Raw genomic sequence first — 21615 nt, forward strand, 5'->3', positions numbered from 1 at the left:
TTCACTTCAGCTAGAAAAGTGCATCAGGGAGTCAGGACTAAAGAGAGTTTGTGAAGAGTCAGCCAGGGCTCACACCTCTCCATCCGCTGCCCGGCTCCTGCTACTGATGTGCCTGTGCGCATGCGTATACACGCACACAAGTTTCAAGTAGTGAAGTGATTTTTGCCTCACTCCTCTGTACTCTACATTTAATTGAGTTCTGTGCTTAAGCAGATCTTCTGACTTTTGAGCAAAACATTTTGCAGCCTACGCTTCAAAACTCGTAGTGCGTCGCATGATCAGTTTGGTTATTTGATGTAGTGATGAGCACAGTCAAGGTAACTAGTGCTGAGTGTGTTTGGAGTCTTTCATAGTGGGTATTACTAATTATTGAATATGAACAGACCTATTACTGAATATGAACTGTCATTTCAGGTGTCTCTTAAAAAAAAAGTCACGTTGTCCCTGTTCCTACATCAAACATACTAGTGTCATGTCTGAAACCATGTGTTTCATTTCCTTTAATTTAGCATGATTTTGTTCGCCGCGACCGACCACCAAGGGTACTAATAGACCTCATACAAAGGACAAAAGATGCAGTACGTGAATTGGATAACCTTCAGTACCGGAAAATGAAGAAAATCCTTTTCCAAGAGACACGGAATGGCCCACTGACCGAGTCTCAAGAAGAGGAGGAGGTACTTTTATTTTGTTACCTCATTTGCACCATTACAAATAATTTTAGGGCAAGTGAGATGTTTCTGTCCTTAAGGGGGCAGAACAAGCACAGCCTAGGTGAGGATGCAATTCGTGTTGTTGGAATGTCGTCTCGATCAGCAGAGATATAGTGTAGGATAATGAGTGACAGTAGCCTTTACTCGATGTTACATGTGCATTTATTGGCAACTTTAAAACTCTGGGTTTTTTCAATTGGTGACCTTTCTTCTGAAAGCTTTAGGGAAGAAACTCAGAGGGAGATTCTCTGTGAGAAGGAAGTGGCTCACAGCCTGTGTGAAGGAGGGTCTGTTGACAGTCCAAGCTCTTCAGTCTTGAATCAATCACAGTCAAGACCACTTGATTAATGTTAATTTTTTTTTTCAATTACCGTAACTTTATTGTAAAGTAATTGGCCTATCATGAGCTGAAAAGCAAATCACCAAATTAGTAAGACTTATTTTTTAAAATGCTTTAATATTAAAGAAAAAAAGATTAAAGACATAAAATTCAGCTTCAGTTTAAATCTTATAATAAACAATGCACTTAATCAGTGTATGATAATTGACACTAACTGTGGCTTAGAGAAGGAAACCGGTCATTTTTCAGTTGATGAGATTAGATGGAAATTAATGACATTTGGTGCAGGCACGTTGGATAAATAAATCCATGACTGGTTCTCAACAAAAAAATAGACAGGCAAATTGATGTTTGTATTCCTTTTTGCTGCAGTGTAGCAAGATAATACGCAGTGACATGCCCAAGCTCAGCATATATTTGGGGACTTGGGTTTTGAGGTTTGTGTATGTCAAATATTCCTTTAAGGCTAAACTAGAGCTCTGGTTTAAGAAACAGGTGAGCCTGGGTGTCAGGTAGGAGAGCATACAGGAGGAGGGGACTGGCACTTAGCACTGTTCTTCACATTGAAGGAGCAAGAACAGCAACCGCTGTGATTAAAGCTACAAAGTGCTTCTGTTCTAACCCTCCAGCTAGCCAACTTCTAAACCTCAAGCTTAGTTGTTGGGGCGGGGAGAGGGGGGATTTGTCAGATTTTTGCACTGAAACCTTCAAGCTTTGTCTACCTACGTGTGAAAAGCTGTTAGGAGAGTGACAGGGTAGGAAGGCGCAAGGGAATGTGTCTCCCACTTGACTGTTCAGCAGATCCAAGCTCAACAGCTAAGTGGGATACATGTGGTAGTAGTTAACTCCAAGATGTATCTTCTGTTCCTTCAGTTCCCACCTCTCCAAAAAGGGGGAAGAAAAGAGATTGTATCTCTAGGAATTAACACTCTAATGAAGCTCACGCTCTGCATGTGCACAGCATGCTCTGCACTGCATTTTACCACTGAGCTTGTGTACCACGAAAGGAGGTTGTATGCTCGTGTGTATCACTAACTTGGCAGAGAAAGGAAAACATAGTGCTTGCTTCAGTTACTACTTAACTGGTTAAGAGAAGCTGCTCAACTGTAAATGCCACAAGGCAGTTCCTTTCTCTACCTTAGACTTTCTGAGGTGGAAAAGGAGCATTACAAATCTTTAACACTCAAAATACTACTAATGCTTTTCTCAGAGCTCTTGCAAGAAAGTTAAAGTCATCTGAAAAGTATTCAAGTCAGGAAGTCAATGTTAAGGTTGCATATGCAATCTCATCTCTGTCCTTTGTGCATATACATTCATTAATTACATAGCCATATCCTCATCTCAGATGCTTCATTATGTTATTTCTTCTGCAACTTTATATAAGCATCTTCTCATGTGCATATGTTCTCTGTAAAACAGTATTATTTTGTATTTTGGATTTTAAGTGCTCTTACACAGGGTCTGAATGATCTGCTGATTGCTTAAAAAATAATCACACAATCAGATACAAATCTGTCAAGTCTGTCAATCTTACCTTTCTGTTGGTTTCCAATAAAATGAGTACCCTGTTAATTGATTTGTAATGTAATTCTCCCCAAGATCACTTTGGAGGCCAGGACAAACTGGGTGCAGCAGCAAGCCATTCATTTTGGTGAATCAAGGCTATTTCGGACCAGGAGCTGAAGGATGTTCAGAGTTCTCAGTCCGCACTGTGAGCTTCTTGCAAGCCTCTTCAGTGCCACTAGTTAATTACAAAGGACTCCATAAATTCTCTCAGTCAGTCCAGATTAAGCGCATATTCTGGGATTACTGAGCTGGTATAAGTATGCAACAAGAAAAAAGGATGCTAACTTCTGATACTTGTCTGTAGAATCAAAAATATGTCCTATACAAGGAATATTTATTTACGTATGTCTAAGTAGAGGTCACAACAGTTTTAGTCACTGTAATAATGCAGGCTCTTCTGAGTCAGCTGCTTAAAGGTGAATGAAGACTTTATCTTGGCTGAAAACACAAGGTTAAAGGGGGTTTTAGCTTGACAAAATGTAATTGCTGACTGCTTGGGACATGGAGGTTAAAACCTCTACACCTGTTAAGCACCATGTGATAGTTATCAAATCGTAAACAAATGGGTTCATTGTCTTGCATCTTTTCTGATTCACAAAATGTGTTGTAGCATACCCTGACTTGGAACATTGTTTTAATACAAACTTAGATTGCTCCTTTTAATTATGAGACTCCTTCCACCAGGCATCCATTATTCCTGGATGTCTCCTATTCAAGCCAAGAGCCATGCCCAGACTTACTGATATATGGAAAAAAACTGGCTTGAAGCCTGGTATAATAAGATTGCAGGGGAAAAGGCAAAAGCTAACTGCCCCGTATGGAGTATTTCATAACCCAAGCAGCCTTCAGAAACGTAGCTGCCAAAATAATGAGCAAAAAAGCCTTTAACTCTGCAGAGTTGCCTTTAAAACAAACTTTGGGCACTGCAGGCACGTGCTGGGCAGGTGATCTCCTGCAGTATTTGTAACTGATGCCCCTTGTTTTATAGGACAGTGAGCATGGATCAAACCTGAGTAGGAAGATGGACAGTCTGGGCAGCAACCATTCCATCCCAAGTATGTCTGTGAGCACAGGCAGTCAGAGCAGCAGTGTGAGCAGCATGCAGGAGGTCCTGGATGAGAGCAGCCCTGAACTGGTCATGATGCATAGTGACGAGAGCACAATTAATTCCACTTCCTCCGTTGTTCATAAGAAGGTATGTTCTCTGGTGCTCTCCATAGCTTCCTGCAGTCCCTGCTATTGCTCACGTTGGCTCACCCGTGTAGGGCCCAACGATCAGTGTGCTGTCGTCTTGTGCTGAGCCATCTGCTGAGAGCAGGAGCTGTGCCGGCCTTGCCAGAATCAAGTTCTGTGTTTTTTTTCTTTTAAAAGCTAAACTGCATTTAAATAACCTCTGAAAATAAAAAGAGGCCGCTGATGAAAGGTAGCGCTGTCAGTGTCTAGGCAGGGTTCACGCAGACTTACTGCATGCCTCCTTACCCAGCCCCGCATGTGCACTTCTTCATCTCTGCTTGTAACATCAGTTCTTGTTTCCTTGTGAATGATTGTACTGTATTATGTAGTATGGTGACAAGTGGTCATAGCAGCTAAGCTAACCATTTACCAGTCACAGTGTACGATTAAAATCTGCTTGCACTTGGATTTCCCTCATGAGAAGTGGAAGTGTGCAGAACTTTGGACCCTTCCCACGAGGTATGTTTTAAGTCAAGTTCCACTCAATGCTTTTCTGCTTTCTTGCTGCATGTTGTGATCTGTTGCCTCTTGTTTTCTTAGTGCTAGATATCAAGCTAAAGTTGTCTAGCTGTAAGTCAGCATCTAGTCTAAGACTGTTTGACTAAAATAGTTTTGGCTTGGCCTTAGCAGTGTCATTTGCTAGTGGGCAGTAAAATATAGGTTGTTTGTGTAATTGCATTTGTAAAGAGCCTCAAAGTGTATGTATGCTTTTTGCCAGAGGGGCTAAAACATACAGCAGCATGAAAAGTATGAGTTTCTCATTTGTAGGGTTACAGCAAAGCCTGGTTCTAACTAATTAAATATTTGTAAGAAATTTTCCCCCCTGAAATACAGTGTTTGTGTAATTGAATATTGAAGCACTTATAAAAGGGAGCTCTCAAGAAATTTCGTCTTCAACAAAAGATTGCCTTGCATATTTAAAGATACTGGCAGATAAGTTGCATAGGTTTCAGGGGTTTATATCTTTCTCAAATACATTTGCAGTAGCACCTTTTGAGAGAGACTCTTTTCAAAAAACGGTGTTAGGTACCAAATGCCAGCCCGAGGAACCATCCTGAGCGAAGAGCGGCGCAACTGATTGTGTGTTCTGGGTGGTTATAGTTGGAGCTTTTTCTCATTTTGTGTAGGCTTCAGAAATGTGTATTAATTTTGATTTCACACTGTTAGGTAGTGATATTTACGTATGCATTAAAATAGAAGTTTGAGGAATTGATTTATGCAATAATACATTATAATATTTACTGACAGATCAGTGTCATTACGGTTGATGAAAACAATGTGAGCCACTCCCATCAGACATAAATTGCATTTGTGAAAGAAGTGGAGTTCTCGCTTGTTTTAAGAATAATATTTCATTTTATAGTGATTGTATGACACTTCTAAAGTACAAATACAGGAAGATTTCTGAGACTATGAATTCAGTCCTATGAATTTAGACTTCTGTGTAGCTGTTGTTTTCTTGAGGTTAAGACATTCAGTTGAGTAGAATGCATAAACATGGAAGTTTTTGTTACCTGGTTTGGAAAAACAGGGTCTCTTGTACACTTGTAACTGAAGTATTGTAAAAGAAATCACCTGTAGATCACAACACAGGTGTTTTATGGTAATTTTGGAAGCACAAAACCCAGATCTGCACTGATGGTATTTACAAAATAGTTAAAAATTGAGTGTGATTACTGATTCTTGCAGTGGAGTAGACATCTACTCAATTGGCAAATGTTACCTTCGGCTGTATCTACACATAAGGTAAATTTAGACTATGTGTAGCAGGACGTATTCCAGTCTGCAAATATATTGTTTTAATTTAGTACATGATTTTTTTATTCTCTGCTGCTTTGGGGAATGCAATTTTAATGGAAAACTGCTTCATGTGTATATATTAATACACGTGAAAAGACTAAAATTGGAACAGGACATTTCAGGGGGTTTATATACGCATACATCCCACTCCATTTTCAAGGTAAAGTTCCTTATTCTGAAAATACATCAGTTTGCCTTTGTGCTTGCTTTAACTGTGTTTCTGTAAGCTGTGATGAAGCTGTTTCACACAACTTGGTTTTGTTCTAGCAGGTGAGAAGTAGGGAGTGCCGAGTTTGGTAGCACTCTGGAACCTAATCACAAACAAAATGGAAAGAACCTGGGGTTCAAGTTTAAATTAAGCTTTTGTTTTGCATTTAATCAGCCTTTAAAGGCTAAAAAGAAAATACTGATGAACATAGTTAGCCAGCCGTCTCCATTATGTGGGCATAGGGCCACATATGAGATGGTTTTGACACGGGTCAAATCAAAGTGTTGTGTAAAATTACGGTATTCCACAAATGTGTTAATTAACAATCTCTGGATGTACCAGACTGTGTAAAGTGACCAGGATGGCAAAATTGCCTAGACCGTTGATATTTTCTAAGGCTCAAAGAAGTGCTAAGTGTCAGAGGCCTTTTGATTTCTTTGGACCACAGCCCCAGAATGTCATGTGCAATTGTAAAATGTAGGATGAGAAAGTTTGTGGTCATGTGTGAAATATAGTTCCCAGCCTTCAGTGCTTCAGACCACTGCTTGGTGTGAAGAGCCAGTCTGGAGTGGTGTTTACCTGGTGTAATTCCGGAGCAGACCTCAGGCTCTTGCTACATCACCTGTGTAGTGCTAGGCTGGGAGAAGCTTCGAGCATCATCATCTCCTAGCATCTATACTGTGACCAACTACTCTGAGACAAAGTACTTCCAAAAATGTTTTGTGGTCATAGAGTAAGTGAAATGACCTGCTTCTGATCTAGTTAACTTTCACTGGCTGTGCTAGTTCATGATAGCCAAGACGCTTGGGTTTTGCCTGACAGAATAGTATTCATAATAAGTCCTCCATGAAAAGCAGGCGCAGCCTCATTCCTTGCACAGTACAAAAGCTTTGGGGCAGCAGTAGAGCTCCATGTCTCTAAATTTGCGCTTAGAACAAAGGTGACTGCCACCTGTCAGCAGAGTAAAACTAGTAGAATGGAAGAAAAATCACTGGACAGGAAGAAAATAATAGTAATAAAAAGCCCTAATTGAATGTGTAGCTTTTAATATAACTTAGTTTATAGCTGTGTCCTAAACTCCTGGGAGGAAAAAAATTGCAATAATGTCTGCTACTCAGGCAGGAAGCCTGCATCTTCCCTTCCTGGGATCCTAGTCCATCCTTAGCATCAAAGACTGCTTCCTCAGGAGAATGCCTTAATTACCAGCAAATTCTTTACAGGAAATTCAGATGTCCAGCTTGGATGAGCTGTCCTGCTAGGAACTTCTTGTTGCCCCTTTGCAGGTTTCAGATTGGTGACCTCCCCCATGTAAGTTGCAATATAATCAGTGTAAGAGTTCTGATTTTCTAATGTCTGTCTTTTGAAGACAGTTAACGTAACTGTGCTTCTCCATCCAAGGATCATCTTACCTATGGATACACATTCTCCTGTCCATCTCCTGTTGGGAGCTAATTCAGTTGTTCAGCTGCACAGGTTGAGAGCTGAAGAGTGAGTGACAGCTCTAATGCAAACCCAATTGTATCTGAGTACGCAAAAAAAAAAGACAAAATGGAGCAGGGAGTTAAACTCCAGATACACTGTGCTTCAAAGACACGTAACCCAGATTTTAAAAGCAGATAGTATCAGTTAATTCATCTTAAAACGAGGATGAAGATTTTGGCTCCCTAAGAATTAAGGCATCAGTTGATGCACCGTAGTTAGTTTGTCATCTCCTTTGTTCAACTGCTGGTATATGTCAGTGTGTGTACGGGTGGCTTCCCAGAAACATTATTTTGTTGTCCTAAATGAATATGCCAAGTGGTAGGATTTAGAATGCTCCCACATGGTATTATTTTATTTCCATAAAACTTTATGATAGTAAAAAAGGTTGTTCGCTTTTAATTGAAACAAAAAGCCAGTACGGTATTGTTTTGTTCAACTGCAATACAGAGTTGTCGCTGTTACTTACTTCAACCTTAAAATCATCAGTACTTATGAAGGTGAAACTTGGGCAATAAAAATGTCAGGGAAAACTTCTGTTTTAAAATCTAGTTTAAAACAAAAGGATGAAAAGAAGATGTTCATAGTTGATCATCACAAATTCTTGCCCGATGTCTGTAATTAAAACATACTTCTGTGATAACTGTTGAAACTTGAGTGACTTTCCAAATCCATTAAATTAACCTGTATGCATCGCCTATCACTGCCGTGATTAATATGCAGCATTCATGCTGAATTGTGTGGATGGAGAGCGCTCTGGCATGGCGCTTCTACGTGAGTTACAGCTGAGGCAAAGCTGAGGGTGTTTTCCTACATATCAAGATTTATGATTCATACTTGGAAAAGATGTTGGTTTTATGAGATGTAAAGGATATTTAGGTAATGACTTACTGAGTTTTGGCTTGCATGTGCCGGCAGCGATGACCCCTCGCGTACCTTCTGGAATCATGTCAAGCAGGCTGGTGACATGAAGCCTTTTCTTGAAAGGCTCCTGATACTTAAACCTCTCTGTAGATTATCAAGGCATTTAGTGCAATGTACTAAAATGAACGATGGCACACTGTTGCTTTCCTTGCTCTTTAAATGCTTAGAAAGAAGGGATTTGCTGCAATTCCATTGAAGTTCTTACTATGGCTCAGAAATTGCCTTTCGTATTTGTCTAGGAGACTGGCAGTCCTTTGCAGTTCGTGAATCCTCTTGTGTAAACGGTGTTTGTGAAAGTTTTTATTTGGTGTGCGTAACAAAATGCAGCGTGCAACTGAGTGGTTCACCTTCTGAGGTGAAAGTTTGGATGTTTCAGCTTTAGGCTAGTCCAGTGTGATCCGAGTTTGCAATTGGGGTGTATGTTAGTTTCTAAATCAGCTGCTGAAGATGATGGGACTCCTTTCTCTGTTTGTATTTTGTTAATTGTTTGATGCTTTGTCAGTGCAAGGATTGCTTCAGCCATATGACAGTGTTATATACTGAAAAAATGTAAATATCAAATGCAATTTATAGATCTGTCTGCCCGGTTTTGCTCTGATTAAAATCTGAGGCAAAATTCTCATTCCTACAGAAAAAAATCAACTCCTATCTACCTAGTGAGTTGTTTTCTATTTGCTTCTATAGCTTGCTTGTTCCAATTGTCTTCTGAGCAGGTATTTTATTCACCTAGGAAGTTTTGTTGCAGCAATGTGTTTGTGTGGGGTTTTTTCCCTAGTGTTTCTTGGAACAAGCTATGTCTTTCTCTAAAAACAAAACAAAACATTATCTGATCAGTGTTATCAGGAAGGAGTCTAGTCAGAATATCTTGAACATAAAATGAAGATACTGTTAGCAACATGCTGTTAGTGTTGCTCTTAAAAATGCATGGCAACGGTGTTAAGCAGATATTCCTGAAATGTTGCGCTGGTGTTGGGGGCAGGGGATGGTAAAGCCCTTTTTTCAGTGAGGAGGATGAAAAGACAGTGTGTGGTAGAACTGGCATGGGACTCTAGAGAGCAAAATTCAGGTTCTTACTCTGTAGAGTGACCTTGGGCAAGACTCATGGGTTTGAGCAGAAACCCATGAGCACTGTAAGATGTTCAGACAATACACCAGTGGTAGCCATTTAGATATCCAGCTGGAACCCGCTTGAATCAATTTGTGTCTGAACAAATGTTCTGACTGCTGCTCTGTATTTTTATTTATCCAGAGATTATGTTCCACAAGAACAATTTTTTTTTTTTTTTTTTTTTTTAGGTTGCTTATTAATCCATAATATATGTAGGAGTCCTGCCTTTTGGGGTTTTTCATTGTTTTTGAGAGACTTGCTCTTTAGCATCTCGTAAGTAACTGGAAGCTCCACCAGCTCCCTGATCAGATAATAATGTAGAAATGTTGGAGAGTTTTTGTCCCAGCAAATATGATCAGCAATTTCAAAGCCAACACCCAGCCAAATACCCCCATTTGTTGTGATCAGCCTGAAAACTGTTTATGTAGCAGATAATACAGTCAGAAGAACAAATGATTTCTTTAGTAGGAAGTTGAAGATTCTAGGTTGTTGACCCTAAATAGAAGGATTTTAATGGTTTAATGGGAGTTATGATCTGAGCATGCCTGAAGTTGTATTCATAAGGCAAATATTGCAATAAACACAGAAAACAGATGGTAAGCGAAATATACACAGGAGATACATTACTTTAAAAACAAACCAATGTTTGAACTGCAGATTTAGGGCTGAGAGATACCCTGACCCAAACTTGATGAGTTTCTGGGGTGCTTTTGATCAGATTTTACTTACTGAGTAACTTGAGCTGAAGTGACAGTTTTGCGTCTTTGTTTCCCACAAATCTGGAGCTAAAAGTTTGAAACAAAATTTCCTGATTTGTACCAACATCTGAAAGGAGATATGATTGCAGTGTCTCTTAGCAAGCTTTTGGGAGAAGAAACTAAAAAGAGCAGAAATCTGTTTTCTGGGTTTGTAGGTAGATGTCTGTTGTAGTAGCCATCAGTCACATTACCTGAGGAAGGTTGGTGGAGACATGGCTACTCTTAGGTTTATTTATCTTACAGGTCTCTGTTTACTAGCAGTCTCTGTGGTAGTGTAGCTTGCTAGATTTGGTAACTCTTGGTGTCAAGTGATTTTTACTTCTGGTAGCGTGACAGCTTTTCCGAAAAATGTTTTGCCTATTAAGGTTGCAGGGGCTTATTTGAGAGTTAATAGTGGTTGCCTGCCTGATGCAGAAGCCTCAGATCCCAGATTAAGGGGTGCCAAGGACAGCCACTGAGTTTTTTGTCCGCTTGAAATTGGTCCTTTTGCTTGCTCTGTTGCAAAGGAATTTTCCCATTCCTTGCCCAGCTCAATTTGAAACGGAGAATGCAGTTAATTCACATTCCTGAAGGGCAATTAGATTCTGCTGTGAGCTGCTTATGTGCACTGAAGTAACTAGAAGTCCCATAAAACACGATCAGGATGACAATCTGCCCTCTAAGAATCCACCTCTTAGATAACAGAAAGTAACCCACAGATTAAATTTCCCATATAAGAAGTAATTACGATTTCAACTTGTCATTTTAGGTGGTGTTTTGGAGCATTCCAAAAAATCTGAATGCCCATTTTAAAAGTCTCTTTCGGTGATTTGCTGCTTCTCTGGTTTTAATATTTCACATTCACCCTGGCATACTAATGTAATGGAGAGAGGGAAGATGGTCCAGGGATTGGGGTATTGCTAGCAGACCTTAGGAACCTTGTACATTCACATGTGCTGCTGCAGGCTTTGTGTATGACCATGGGTAATATTTGTCCTGTCTCCATCTTAATTTCATAGCTACAGTAGAGGAATAGTAGCTCCAGTGTACTATCGTTTCTCTTCAGCCCTTCATGGGTTCAGATGGGTAAGTCTTGTATAGATCTTTACCACAGGAGTTTTTTGTTCAGCTTTATTTTGCATATGAGGTGCTCTAGTTTCAGCCTGTAACAAAGGAGTTCCATTTTGCAGTTGCTGACTCCCTTCCCCTTGCTCCAGCTCGCTTCGTACCAGTGCATTCACACGAGGCTGTGTTTGCACAAGCCCCAAAGAGCCAGGTTTATCTCTGCAGAGCTGCTTGTTGGAGAGCGAGAGGCCAAGTTCAGCGTTGCTTCTAGCACTGCCCCTTGCCTGGCTAGGGGGCCGTTGTGCCGGAAGGCTCCAAAACACATCAGTAGAAGTACCAAACTAAAAGGTGATGTTAGTAGCCAGCCTGTCTGCTTTGGGTTATTCTGATTGTATTTCACAGTCTTTCTTGCACCTGCTTGATAGGTGAGAGTGCTGTAAAGCTATAGAAAACTTAGGATTGATATTCGTCCAGTGAAGCCACGAGTCCAATTAAACCGAGTGATACTGTTAAACTTTAAATGTTTAATCAAGATTTTTTTGGTATGACTATTCTAGAGCCTAAAACATACTTTTCTTAGGAAAGTGCGCAAGTCTGAGAGCCATGCCTGTCATCCGAACGTGCACAAGTTGAAAATCTAAGATCAGCCCAATTGCCAGTAATTGCCCTCTGTAACACTGCCTTCCCCTGTTAAGACAGTGCAACAAAAAGTCCAGTATAAGGATGACCAATATAAAATGAAACTGCAACTTTTTATTACATTCTGTAATCCTACTACTTCTATGGAGGACTGTCCTTTTTAACTGTTTTAGCTTGTTCTGTCTCCCTCGGGTTGGTACAGAAGAGCTGGTGCAGGCTTGGCTCTGTGATGGTCTTGGCCATCGTGCTCTCTCTGTGCAAAGGCTAGTGAAAGGTGAGCGTGGAGCAGAAATGCTCAAAATGAAGGATATGAGAAAAGGTATTGGGTTTAAAGCACTTTAAATTAACATGTCGTTCAGTCTTTGTATCAGCATTTCTGTACCTGTTTGGCTTTTGCTTGAAATCATTTACAGAATCATATTGAAAGCAGCTGAATGTGCGTGGGTCCAGACTAGAAGCAGCTAGAAACAGAGGACAGCAGAGAGGGAAACAAATGTCTGCAGAGTGGGAAAGGAGCGTCAGTACGACAGCAGTGTCATGGTGGAGATGCTACTCCATACCGGCTGGTTTCTCACCACAGGGCTTTCTGACCTTACTGGTGTCTGCTCTGGCATGGCAGGGTGGCAAAGCTGCTTCTGCTCGCCTGCAAACACCCGGTGCACAGAGGTAGCCGTTCTCTGCAAGGGTTAGCATCTCTTCTTTGCCTTTTGGCATAGGCACTTGCAGCCTTTATTCTGCATCCCTGACAGTTGGAAACTTGATTTAATTAAGGAAGAATCTCAGTTTTCCTTTGAGTTTTTTAGGAGCTGGAATTTGAGCATGGGAGTCATGAAACTGTGGTAGATGGCAGCGTGGCAGATGTGCCAACGCTGGCTACCATCACTGCTGCCCTGTGGAGCCCGCGCCGCTGGGCAGGCTGCAGTGGGAGGCAGCGGGGCACGCCTGGTGTCCCAAGGCTGCTCCCTCCTGAAGGCATAGCCTGCGGGTGCGCTGACTTTTGGCAGTCACCATTTCAATTAGCAAGATTGTGGTGGCGTTTTTCGCCGGCCTTTCTGATCAGGGTCTCTCCTATACGCTTGACGAGAGCTTTGTTCCGCTGCAAAACTTGCACGCGCCGTTTTGCGGATGCACAGCCGCTCCTCGCGAAGCCTTGCCAGGGAGCAAGAGGGAGATTGCACCGGGAACCATTTGTGCTAAAACGTGTGAGCTGTTGCTTTAAAAGGGGGGAGAAAAAAAAAAAATCCTTTGTGGGCTGTGGAGAGAAAGTGCTAGAACTGTGCAGGAGCATGACTGGAAAGCAGGATCCCTGAGTGGTCACAGAGGCTTTCCTGGTCCTCTCCAGCCTGCCATGGTTTTAGCCAGGATGCTTGTCCTCCACAGCAGATAGCAAACAAGAGACAAAGAAACCCTATCGAGGACGAACCACTCGGCAAAGGGAATGAGGCAAAATGTTGCTCTTGTGTTAAAAGGGAACAGCATCTTCTTTGCTAGACATGGAAATCACGTTTTTAATGGGATTGCTCGGTTGCAGTGCTTGAACCCGACCTTACTGAGGAGTCCGATTGCTCTGCATCGCTTTATGCTTTTGAGTCTTTTTTTTTTTTGCACATATGTAATACTGGAGGTTTAAAAAAAAAAAAAAAAAACCCAGCCAGGGATTCAGAAGGCATCCCGCTAGCGATCAGCTGACACGCCGAACCCAAGCCTGCAATGTGTTGCTTATTCATTTTGTACCGTGGGAGCTGCCGGGGCTAGCAGAGAGCTGAACTATGCCTCTCAAACAGCGGCGCTTGTGCAGACAGAGGGGTGAGAGAGAGGCAGCCGCTGCAGGAAGAGCACAGCCGGACTTTCTCCTTGTTTTTATCCATTTCTGCAGGATCATGTATTTATAAGGGATGAGGTGGGCCACAGGGATCGCAGGCCTGAGGTGCGGCCTACCCAGTCAGTGCAGAATCAGGCCCTCCACTACCGGAACCGAGAGCGCTTTGCCACAATCAAATCAGCATCTTTGGTAAGCAGCCACCCCACCCCACCTCCTCTCTCCCCCTCTCCCTCTGCAAAGGGGTCAGGAATTTTTTTTTCTCCTAATTTTTTTTTTTTTGGTTGGCATAGCAACTAGATATTACACTGAAAGATATTTTAGCTCTGTGTGTGTGAGATGTAAAATATAGAATATACTTAATTTCTGTGTATATTTCCAGTATATGTGAAATAAGCCACTTTCCTGGATGAAGTTAATATAATCTCAGATTTCCCCACCCCCCCCTTTTCCACCTGTCTCTTTTGTTAATATATTTATTTGCATGTGCATAAAGTGTGTATATGTGCTCGTGTGCAATACGCTTTAATGCTATGGAGATGCAGATGGGTTTTGAAACAATAAGATTGCTGCTTCCCAGCTGAGCTGCTGGCTGGTTTTTCATTCATTCATTTATTTCAAGCAACTGTACCATGACTGCATTTTTCAGCTTGATCCCTAGGAAGGATTGCTGGGTTGCGATAACGGAGAGGGCTTACAGCGGGCTGTGGGCTTACAAAGAGGAGGGGGATGGGATGAATCCATCAAGATTTGTACTATTGCAAATGTGATTGCTGTGGATGCCTTTGTAGTAGGGAAAGGGGTGTGTGCCGGAAGAGTTAGTTGTCGTGCTGCCTCCCCCACCTCGCATCCGCACAGGCTGCAGTCGGTAGCAACCTTTTTGAGGGAAAGGAGTGAAAAATGGCCTTTTAAAGCTAAAATAAATGTAATCTTAAATAATCAGCCCGATGGTATTAGTGGTCAGATGGACGGGGAGCGTTAGGAAGTACCTGCTGTTTGGCCATGGCACTTGCTCAGTGCTATGACATCATCCTAGACCAACCCCGAAATTACACCAGTGAGCCCTCCCCTTCTTGTTTTACCCTGCCTGAATGGTGGGTTTTTTCCTTCAATACCACCATTTCTTGATCCCCTGAAATCGCTTCAGATTTCTACATGCACAAGACGGACAGTGTGTGTGTGTGTGTTGACCATAGCTAAAGGTTCTGAGTGGAGGGAAAAAGCAGCAGCAGCGCCAGTAGCCAAAATTTTTCTGTGTGGTGGTTGCTGCTGTTGCTGCTGTTAAAATGTAAAATGATGCTGTGGCATACAGACTTCTGGCCAGATGCTTCATGGGCTGAGATTTGGGGGGAGCATCTGAGTTCCATCTTTTGCAGGTGTACTTCTGGGTAGCCATAGCCTGAATGCTCCCCAGGCCGGTGTCCCCTGCTCCCCCTTCCCTCCCTCCTCCCCCCCAATTTAAAGGGTGTCCTAGAAATGTGTGCATTAGAGGACTTCATGCAGCGCACCTGACACGGGCAGGATCTCTGGTCTCCTGGAGACCCTCTGCCTTGTGAATTTTTCTCTTTTGTATGTGTGTGTGTGCGTGTGCATGCACCCACTACAGCACCAACACTGTTGCCTGCACTGAGCAAATAAAAGTAGGATCCAGTTAGGTTGGCTGGAGGGAAGAAATGATGAATGACTTCAGTACCATACTCCAAACATATATACAGTTTGATTGATAAATAGGTATGTGTGTTGATGAATATATTCATATTCTCTTACTCCCTGTGGAAAGCTGCTGCACCTTCTGTCCTGCCTTCAGCAGCAGAGTCCATAATTCCTGTCTTACTTGAATATGTCATCCCTGGGCTACATGGGTGGCTTGAAGGTATTGCATGGCAAGGCCCCCTTGGGAGCTGATGAAAGACGTTGGTATGAAGGTATGGACTGTGAGGTCTTCCCAGCCCTCTAAGCTCTGGGGAAGACAGCTAATGTCCCAAGGTCACTCCTAAATCCTGTGGCGGCCTCCTGTGGGGCTGGGACTGTGTCTACCTTAATTCCTTATTCACTTGGATTTGCTAAATCTCTCTGCTTCAGTGACCAAATGATAAAGATAAAATTAATACTGGGTGGGGAAGATGGTAGGCTTTTTGGAGAACTTTTTCGTTCTTTGGTTTTCTGTGGAACGTACTCTGATGCAGAGTGTGTCTGGGCTTAGAGTGCACACTTAGGGTGAGCTTAGGGTGAGCAGTACATGCACAGCACAGTGTCTTTTGGGGGAGAGGGAAGTCCCACCCGTTAGCTCACTATGTTAGCCAGCAGGCCTTTGGAAAAGCACGTGGTAGTATGTGTCATGCAAAAGCTTTGTTGTCCCCATCATATGCACACATATCCCCTTCCCAGTATAGAGGGAAGTTTCCAAAGCACCACCTTGGTACTACAGGAGGTGTTACTGTGTCCTTAGGTTCTGAGGTTATGTGGTGGGGGAGAAGTTTCCCTGTGTTCACAACAGAAATATTTTATTTCATTTCAATTACTCTTGTGATGGGCTTTCCCTTTAATAATATTTCATTTCCACCTCTTCATGTTCCAAAATGGAAATCTAGAAGAAAAAATGCTAAGTTGAAACCTATTGCACAGAATATGAAGAATGCCGGCGTACATGCTGGGGTTTGAAGTGCCGGCGTGGCTGTCAGCACACTTTTTTATCACTGTGCATTCGATCACCGCTCGGTGGCTGGATGATGTCAGTGGGTAGCGGTGCCGAATGCTGCTGCTTTTCTGGCCAAGGGAAAACTTCTCTCATGCCTGCCCCCTTGTCTCCTGCTTAAATATCTGTGGGGAGGGCAAGGTCAGCCATGTAGCTAGTATGGGGAGAATGACCTAAACATGTCTGAAATTTACAGTATGAAACTAGAAATTCAGACTTTATTCATCTCTCTGTGTTAATTTACTCTTTCAGCGGCATCTTGAAAAAATTAATCCTGTATGAATGGGTGGTCAAGATCCCATAGTATTAAAAACGAAGCAAACCAGCATGCTTTGATGGTTCCCTACATCGCTGCTGCTGACCATCAGTTGGTTTCTCAGCGGCTGGGTACCGCTCCCTGGGCACAGAAAGGTTATGCAGTTGAGAGCATCAGGTGGCCTGTATTGCAGAGAATCAGAAAAAGGGAGTTCTGACCCCAAATTCAATAATATGGGATGAGATTTGGGTGTAAAAACTTCTGCTTGTGGGATTTGCTGAACACCACCTCCCAACATGAGAGGAGGGGAGCATTATAGAGGAAAAGCCCTGAGTCTGGGGGCCGGGGACTCTTCACGTTGCTTCACAGCTGTTTCTGCTGGTGGAGTCCAGGGTCTTGGGCCCTCAAGTCCTTGTTACTCACCTTTAGATTGGGATATTGCAGATGGAGGGAAGACTGGCATTCTAAAAGGATGCTCTCAACTTGGAAGTTGGATCTCTCTGCAAAAACAAGCTCAAGTAGTTTCAGCGAGTGTAGGGGTTACAGGCGGGAGAACTACGTGAGGCAGCTCTACACTCCAGATGTCCCAGTGCCCTGGGACTGCTCTGTTGCTCTGTAAAAGCATCACGTGAATAAGAAGGAAACTGGACAAACTTCCAGATAAAATAGTGAAATGGGCTGTCCACAAAGAAACAGGTTGTGAATATAACTTTCTAGTCTTTCAGCGATGCTTTGATACTACTCAGGTTTAAAAAAAAAAAAAAAAAAGAAAAAATGAGCAAATGTGGTTAAGAAAGCTGAAGGAGCTTACCTTTGGTCATAATTCAAGCAACAATTTTAATAGTTGCTCTTCCCTGGACTGCCTTTCTCTTTTGTCATTGTGTAGACCAACCTCCCCCCTGCCCCCCCACTTTTTTTTTTTTTTTTTTTTTTTTTTTTGCGTGACACTTGCGGCAACAGTAACCATCACTCACTTGGAACAGTGGTGGAAAACGCGCTGCGTATTTCTGCTGTTGCAGTGAAAGTTAGTATCTGAAATGGAGATCAGGTACCTACTACATCTCCGTATTATTTTGCAGACTATCAGTGATCCATAAATTAAAACTTACAACTGGAAATCTAAGCCTTGAAGCTCAGAAAACTGTGTTTAAAAAGAAGGGTTAGAGGTTCTGCATGTTGATAAGATTCCACCTATCAACATTTTCAAGTGAAAGGTGTTTTTTAAATATGTACAGAGATTCATCGATCTGCATTTTTGGATGTCTTTCATGCTTGACCCCTTAACTCCCCACCGCCTCATGCATTTCCTCGATAGCTGCTTTTACAGTTTTCAAATGAAATGATCTAATAATTAAAACTTCATAGAAAGATCAGGTGGACTCTGCCGAAGGCCTTGGCAGTCTCTTTGAAATCCAAATGCCAGCAAACGAATTATGTGATCTCATCCTGGGTCTGCAAAGCCAAATGTCTAGGTACGTGTGAGCAGGCTTCTCTGGATGTGGCCATTAAAATGATACTCGGGCAGTCTGACTCCAAAACCAGGTACGTTTACATGATGGCTGTTCTCCTGCACCCTCTTCTGCTGAGGCAATGACATTTTATTCCAGATGGTTGAGTTTCTCCTAATGGACTCATCTGGCTGCTGCCTTTATAGATCTTTGCTCTAAAAATACTGAACTTGTTCTTTCTCATCTCAAAGTTCTTGCTGCGAGAGGCTGCTGGCAGTATCTTGCTTAATACTCTGCCTTGTCCAGCAAAGAGGAGCTCAGTATTTCATTTGGTTATCGAGGGGTGAGAATAACTGTCCTTTAGGAGAGTGGTATTTTGGTTAAACAATGTAGCAAAAGGAACTTTGCTTTGGAGAAGTTCTGAGCCCAACTTCCTTACGTAAAGCAAAAACCTTGGAGGGGTGAAAGAGAGAAAGTTTGAATTTTATGGCAAGTGAACTGCCTGTGGGAGTAGGTTGGAAAAGGCATCTCTCTTCTTAGTTCTGTGCGTGCCAAAGATAGAGAGAGATAAGAAAGTGAGAAAATGTCATACCTTAATAAAAGCTGTTCTGTTTTATACAGGTTTTTTGGTTCTGCTAATGATCTGATTGATTATTACATGCTTCAAATAGACCTTCAGGAAACTGTAGTTTTCTGCTTTAAAGCACCCTGACGTTTTCTGGTTATGTGGATAACAAATTTTGCAATGAGCAATTCAGTTGTCATCTTTTTTCCCATCATAATCTATGGGATTATGTTTGTGAAATACTTTGTAAAGTTCCAAGTGCCTTTGCCTAAGAACACCAGAAAGGTGATTACTGGAACTTCCCCAAATTTTCTTTTTAAAATGGCCACTCAAGCTGTTCATTCATTAGGGGCTTCATCTTTAAAACCATAATCCTTCATTCATTCACGTGTTGACATTCTTACTCTGAAGTACTTCTCTGGTACTGAACTGGTCATATTCAGTAACCGATGTTAATTTCTTCCAATTTCATCCATGCTCTGAGATCACCATTTGGAGACCTTGTCTTCGAAGCTGGAGTTCTGAAGAGTGTTGGTCTTGATTAGAGATTATGGTGATAAATGAGGTCTTTAGCATGAGCAGGCAGACATTAAATCTACAAAATGTCCACCAAGTCTACCATTCTCCTTCTCTCTTGTCTTTAGGAATGAAATGCTTGTTTTGTTTTCCTCTGACTTTTTAATGTCTCATCTTCTGCTGTGCTGGAAGGCTTTATCAGCTAGTGTTATAATTAGTAGTTGCATCCTATTGTTGGCGATAAATATCCCAGACCTAATGTGAAATCTTTCAGAGATGGAATTCTTGTCCTGATAGAGGCAAGCTGAGCAAAACTGGAAATGGGGTGCCCAGAGGCAGCAAAAAAAATAAGGATAAAAGTTTAATGATGATTTTTTTTCTGTAAATAAGTGCACGTTCTAAATCTCATTAGAGATTAGACCAAAGGGAGACTGGCAAAATTGCTAGTGGATTCTTAGATCCATTTTTTCTTATGCTCTTGCTGTTTGCTTTGTTCTGCCAACTTCTTGGAACGGAGTGTGCCGTGCAGAACGTCCCACTGTTCACAAAAAGGCTGGGCCTCAAAAATAGCACATCTAGGAAGATCTGGTACTGCTGCGTGGTAGTTGCCGTATCTCTGTGCCTCTGCAAGTCCCTGACCAAGTCTGTTCTCTGCAAGTCATATATCATTTAACGTAGTAAATGGCGTATGTGAAATGTTGGGGTTTTGCCTGTCTTACCTGACATCTGTCTCTTACTTGGCTGACTTCTCTGAGAAACTTTCATTACCTGGAAGCTTCTGTCAGAGTTCTTATTCTTGCTGAACTTGACTGAAATGTGCAAGTTCCTACAAATGCTTACCAACTTCTGCAAAGTATAGCTGTCATTGTTACACTTTAAAAAAAAAAAAGCCTTTTGAACTATAGCAATACACAGGGCTAGCCCTGTGTTTGTGTTTCTGTAGTCATTTCTACAGTCTCACATATTCCTGGTATCTGGCTTGGGTCTGTTTCATTACCTTGTCTGAAGCATTTGAAGGCTGCTATGTTACACCAATTGCTGAGGTGTAAGTATATATTTAATCTAGTCAACTTCTAAATAACATCCCAAAATTCCTTGTACAAGGAGGATGTGATTTATGCATCATCACTTACCTCGTAGTTGATGTTTGACTTCACTAATGTGGTGAACCCCCCATCATCACTTCCTGGTAATGGAGTCTGGCACAGCACTGTAGTCAGACTAGTTCTTTGTTTTCTTTGCAGTTAGATGTTTCATTTTCTTTCTGGGGTTGTCTTTGGAAGGGATGGGGGGAAAACAGAGGCTGTCCACTTCAGTAGCTTCATCCTTTCGTATCTTGTTTCTGTGCCGGGACTCTGGCTGTAATTTCTTGGTTGGTAACTATTTACTGTAAATTGTTGTTAATCTGTTTCAAGGTGAAGGCTGTGCAAGGCTCTTCCTAACCTCCTCTTCGCACCCCTCCCAAGTGTTGGTAGGCATTTGAGCTGAGACAGGTGGCAGCATGCTGTCTGCCTTGGGTAACACATCAGTTGTGTTGTTAAACTTGCTTGTTGATTTTTGGAGCTCTTGCTTGATCGCTGCTTCCTATCAGCTACTAGTCCTGAAGCACAGGGCTGCCAGCAAGTGGGCTTGGTTTGCTGCTTGGTAAAGCAGCTGCTCTTCTTCTGTTGAACTTGAGCCTTCTCAGGTCTGTAGGTGCATCCCATCCTATATCTGAACTTACTTTGAAGATCTCTGAAAAATAGCCTTCCAATGACAGCAGTACTGTAGTAGGTGCCAGTTCTTTCTCTTGACTGCTGTGGAGAAATTCATCAGGAAGGCTGGGCTCCTGCAGACTGCAGGAAGGACTGTTGGTTCATAAAGCTTCAATGATCACCTTCAAAGGGCTGAGCTCTTTGCTTCATACTTGTTAAGTGTGAAAGGGAGAGGTCCCCTTGTACAGAATCAGGGACTGCAGCTCTACACATGTACTGAGGGCTCCAGCTTTTGGTTCCCAGGTCTATCATAAAATATCAGCAGATCTTTATATGTGAAGTTCCTGGGACTGTATAAAAAATAAAAATCTGTCTTGGACACTTTTTTCTTTTGAAATGGAAGCATTACCATTTGCATTTTCTTCTGAAAATTTTTGGCACACCTTACTGGAGTTTTTTCCTCCTTTCACATGCGTGCACTTAGGCATGGAAATGAATGTGGAACTTGTGAGTTTGTTTCAGCTGAGCAAGGTTTAAAATCTGCTTAGACCATCTGATCAATCTTGTTAAGAGCACACAGTTCCAGAACAGTGTTCCCTTGTTAGAAAACTTTCAGTTCCGTTAGGGAATGAGCTCAGTCTGCCATCCTCTTGAATTTTAAGAAGAAATTTTGAAGGAGGCTACTTGTTGCAGAAAATAGGTATTGAGGGACTGAATTGGAACAGTGGTGACTTGGGGAGGAAGGAAGGAATGGGTGGGTTGGGGTGTTTCTTAAAATGGATGCCGTCTTGTAAGTCCGTGTCACCCTCA

The 21615-nt window shown here is 42.1% G+C and overlaps 1 protein-coding gene across 5 annotated transcripts in view; it reads left to right on the forward strand.

Moving 5' to 3' along the window:
- Nucleotides 1-21615, forward strand: part of TAOK3 (TAO kinase 3) — a 94084-nt gene that overhangs the window by 63510 nt on the left and 8959 nt on the right. For 3 of the 5 annotated variants that reach the window (XM_076353367.1, XM_076353366.1, XM_076353369.1), the window contains 3 exons: nucleotides 510-677; nucleotides 3608-3814; nucleotides 13689-13823. In XM_076353367.1, the coding sequence (XP_076209482.1) occupies nucleotides 510-677; nucleotides 3608-3814; nucleotides 13689-13823 (510 nt within the window). Of the gene's footprint in view, nucleotides 1-509; nucleotides 678-3607; nucleotides 3815-4296; nucleotides 4312-13688; nucleotides 13824-21615 lie in introns of those variants that run through there. The other 2 variants (XM_076353368.1, XM_076353370.1) reach the window with 2 other exon arrangements.

This window comes from Aptenodytes patagonicus, chromosome 15 (assembly GCF_965638725.1).
Source record: "Aptenodytes patagonicus chromosome 15, bAptPat1.pri.cur, whole genome shotgun sequence".
In the NCBI taxonomy this organism is placed as follows: domain Eukaryota; kingdom Metazoa; phylum Chordata; class Aves; order Sphenisciformes; family Spheniscidae; genus Aptenodytes; species Aptenodytes patagonicus.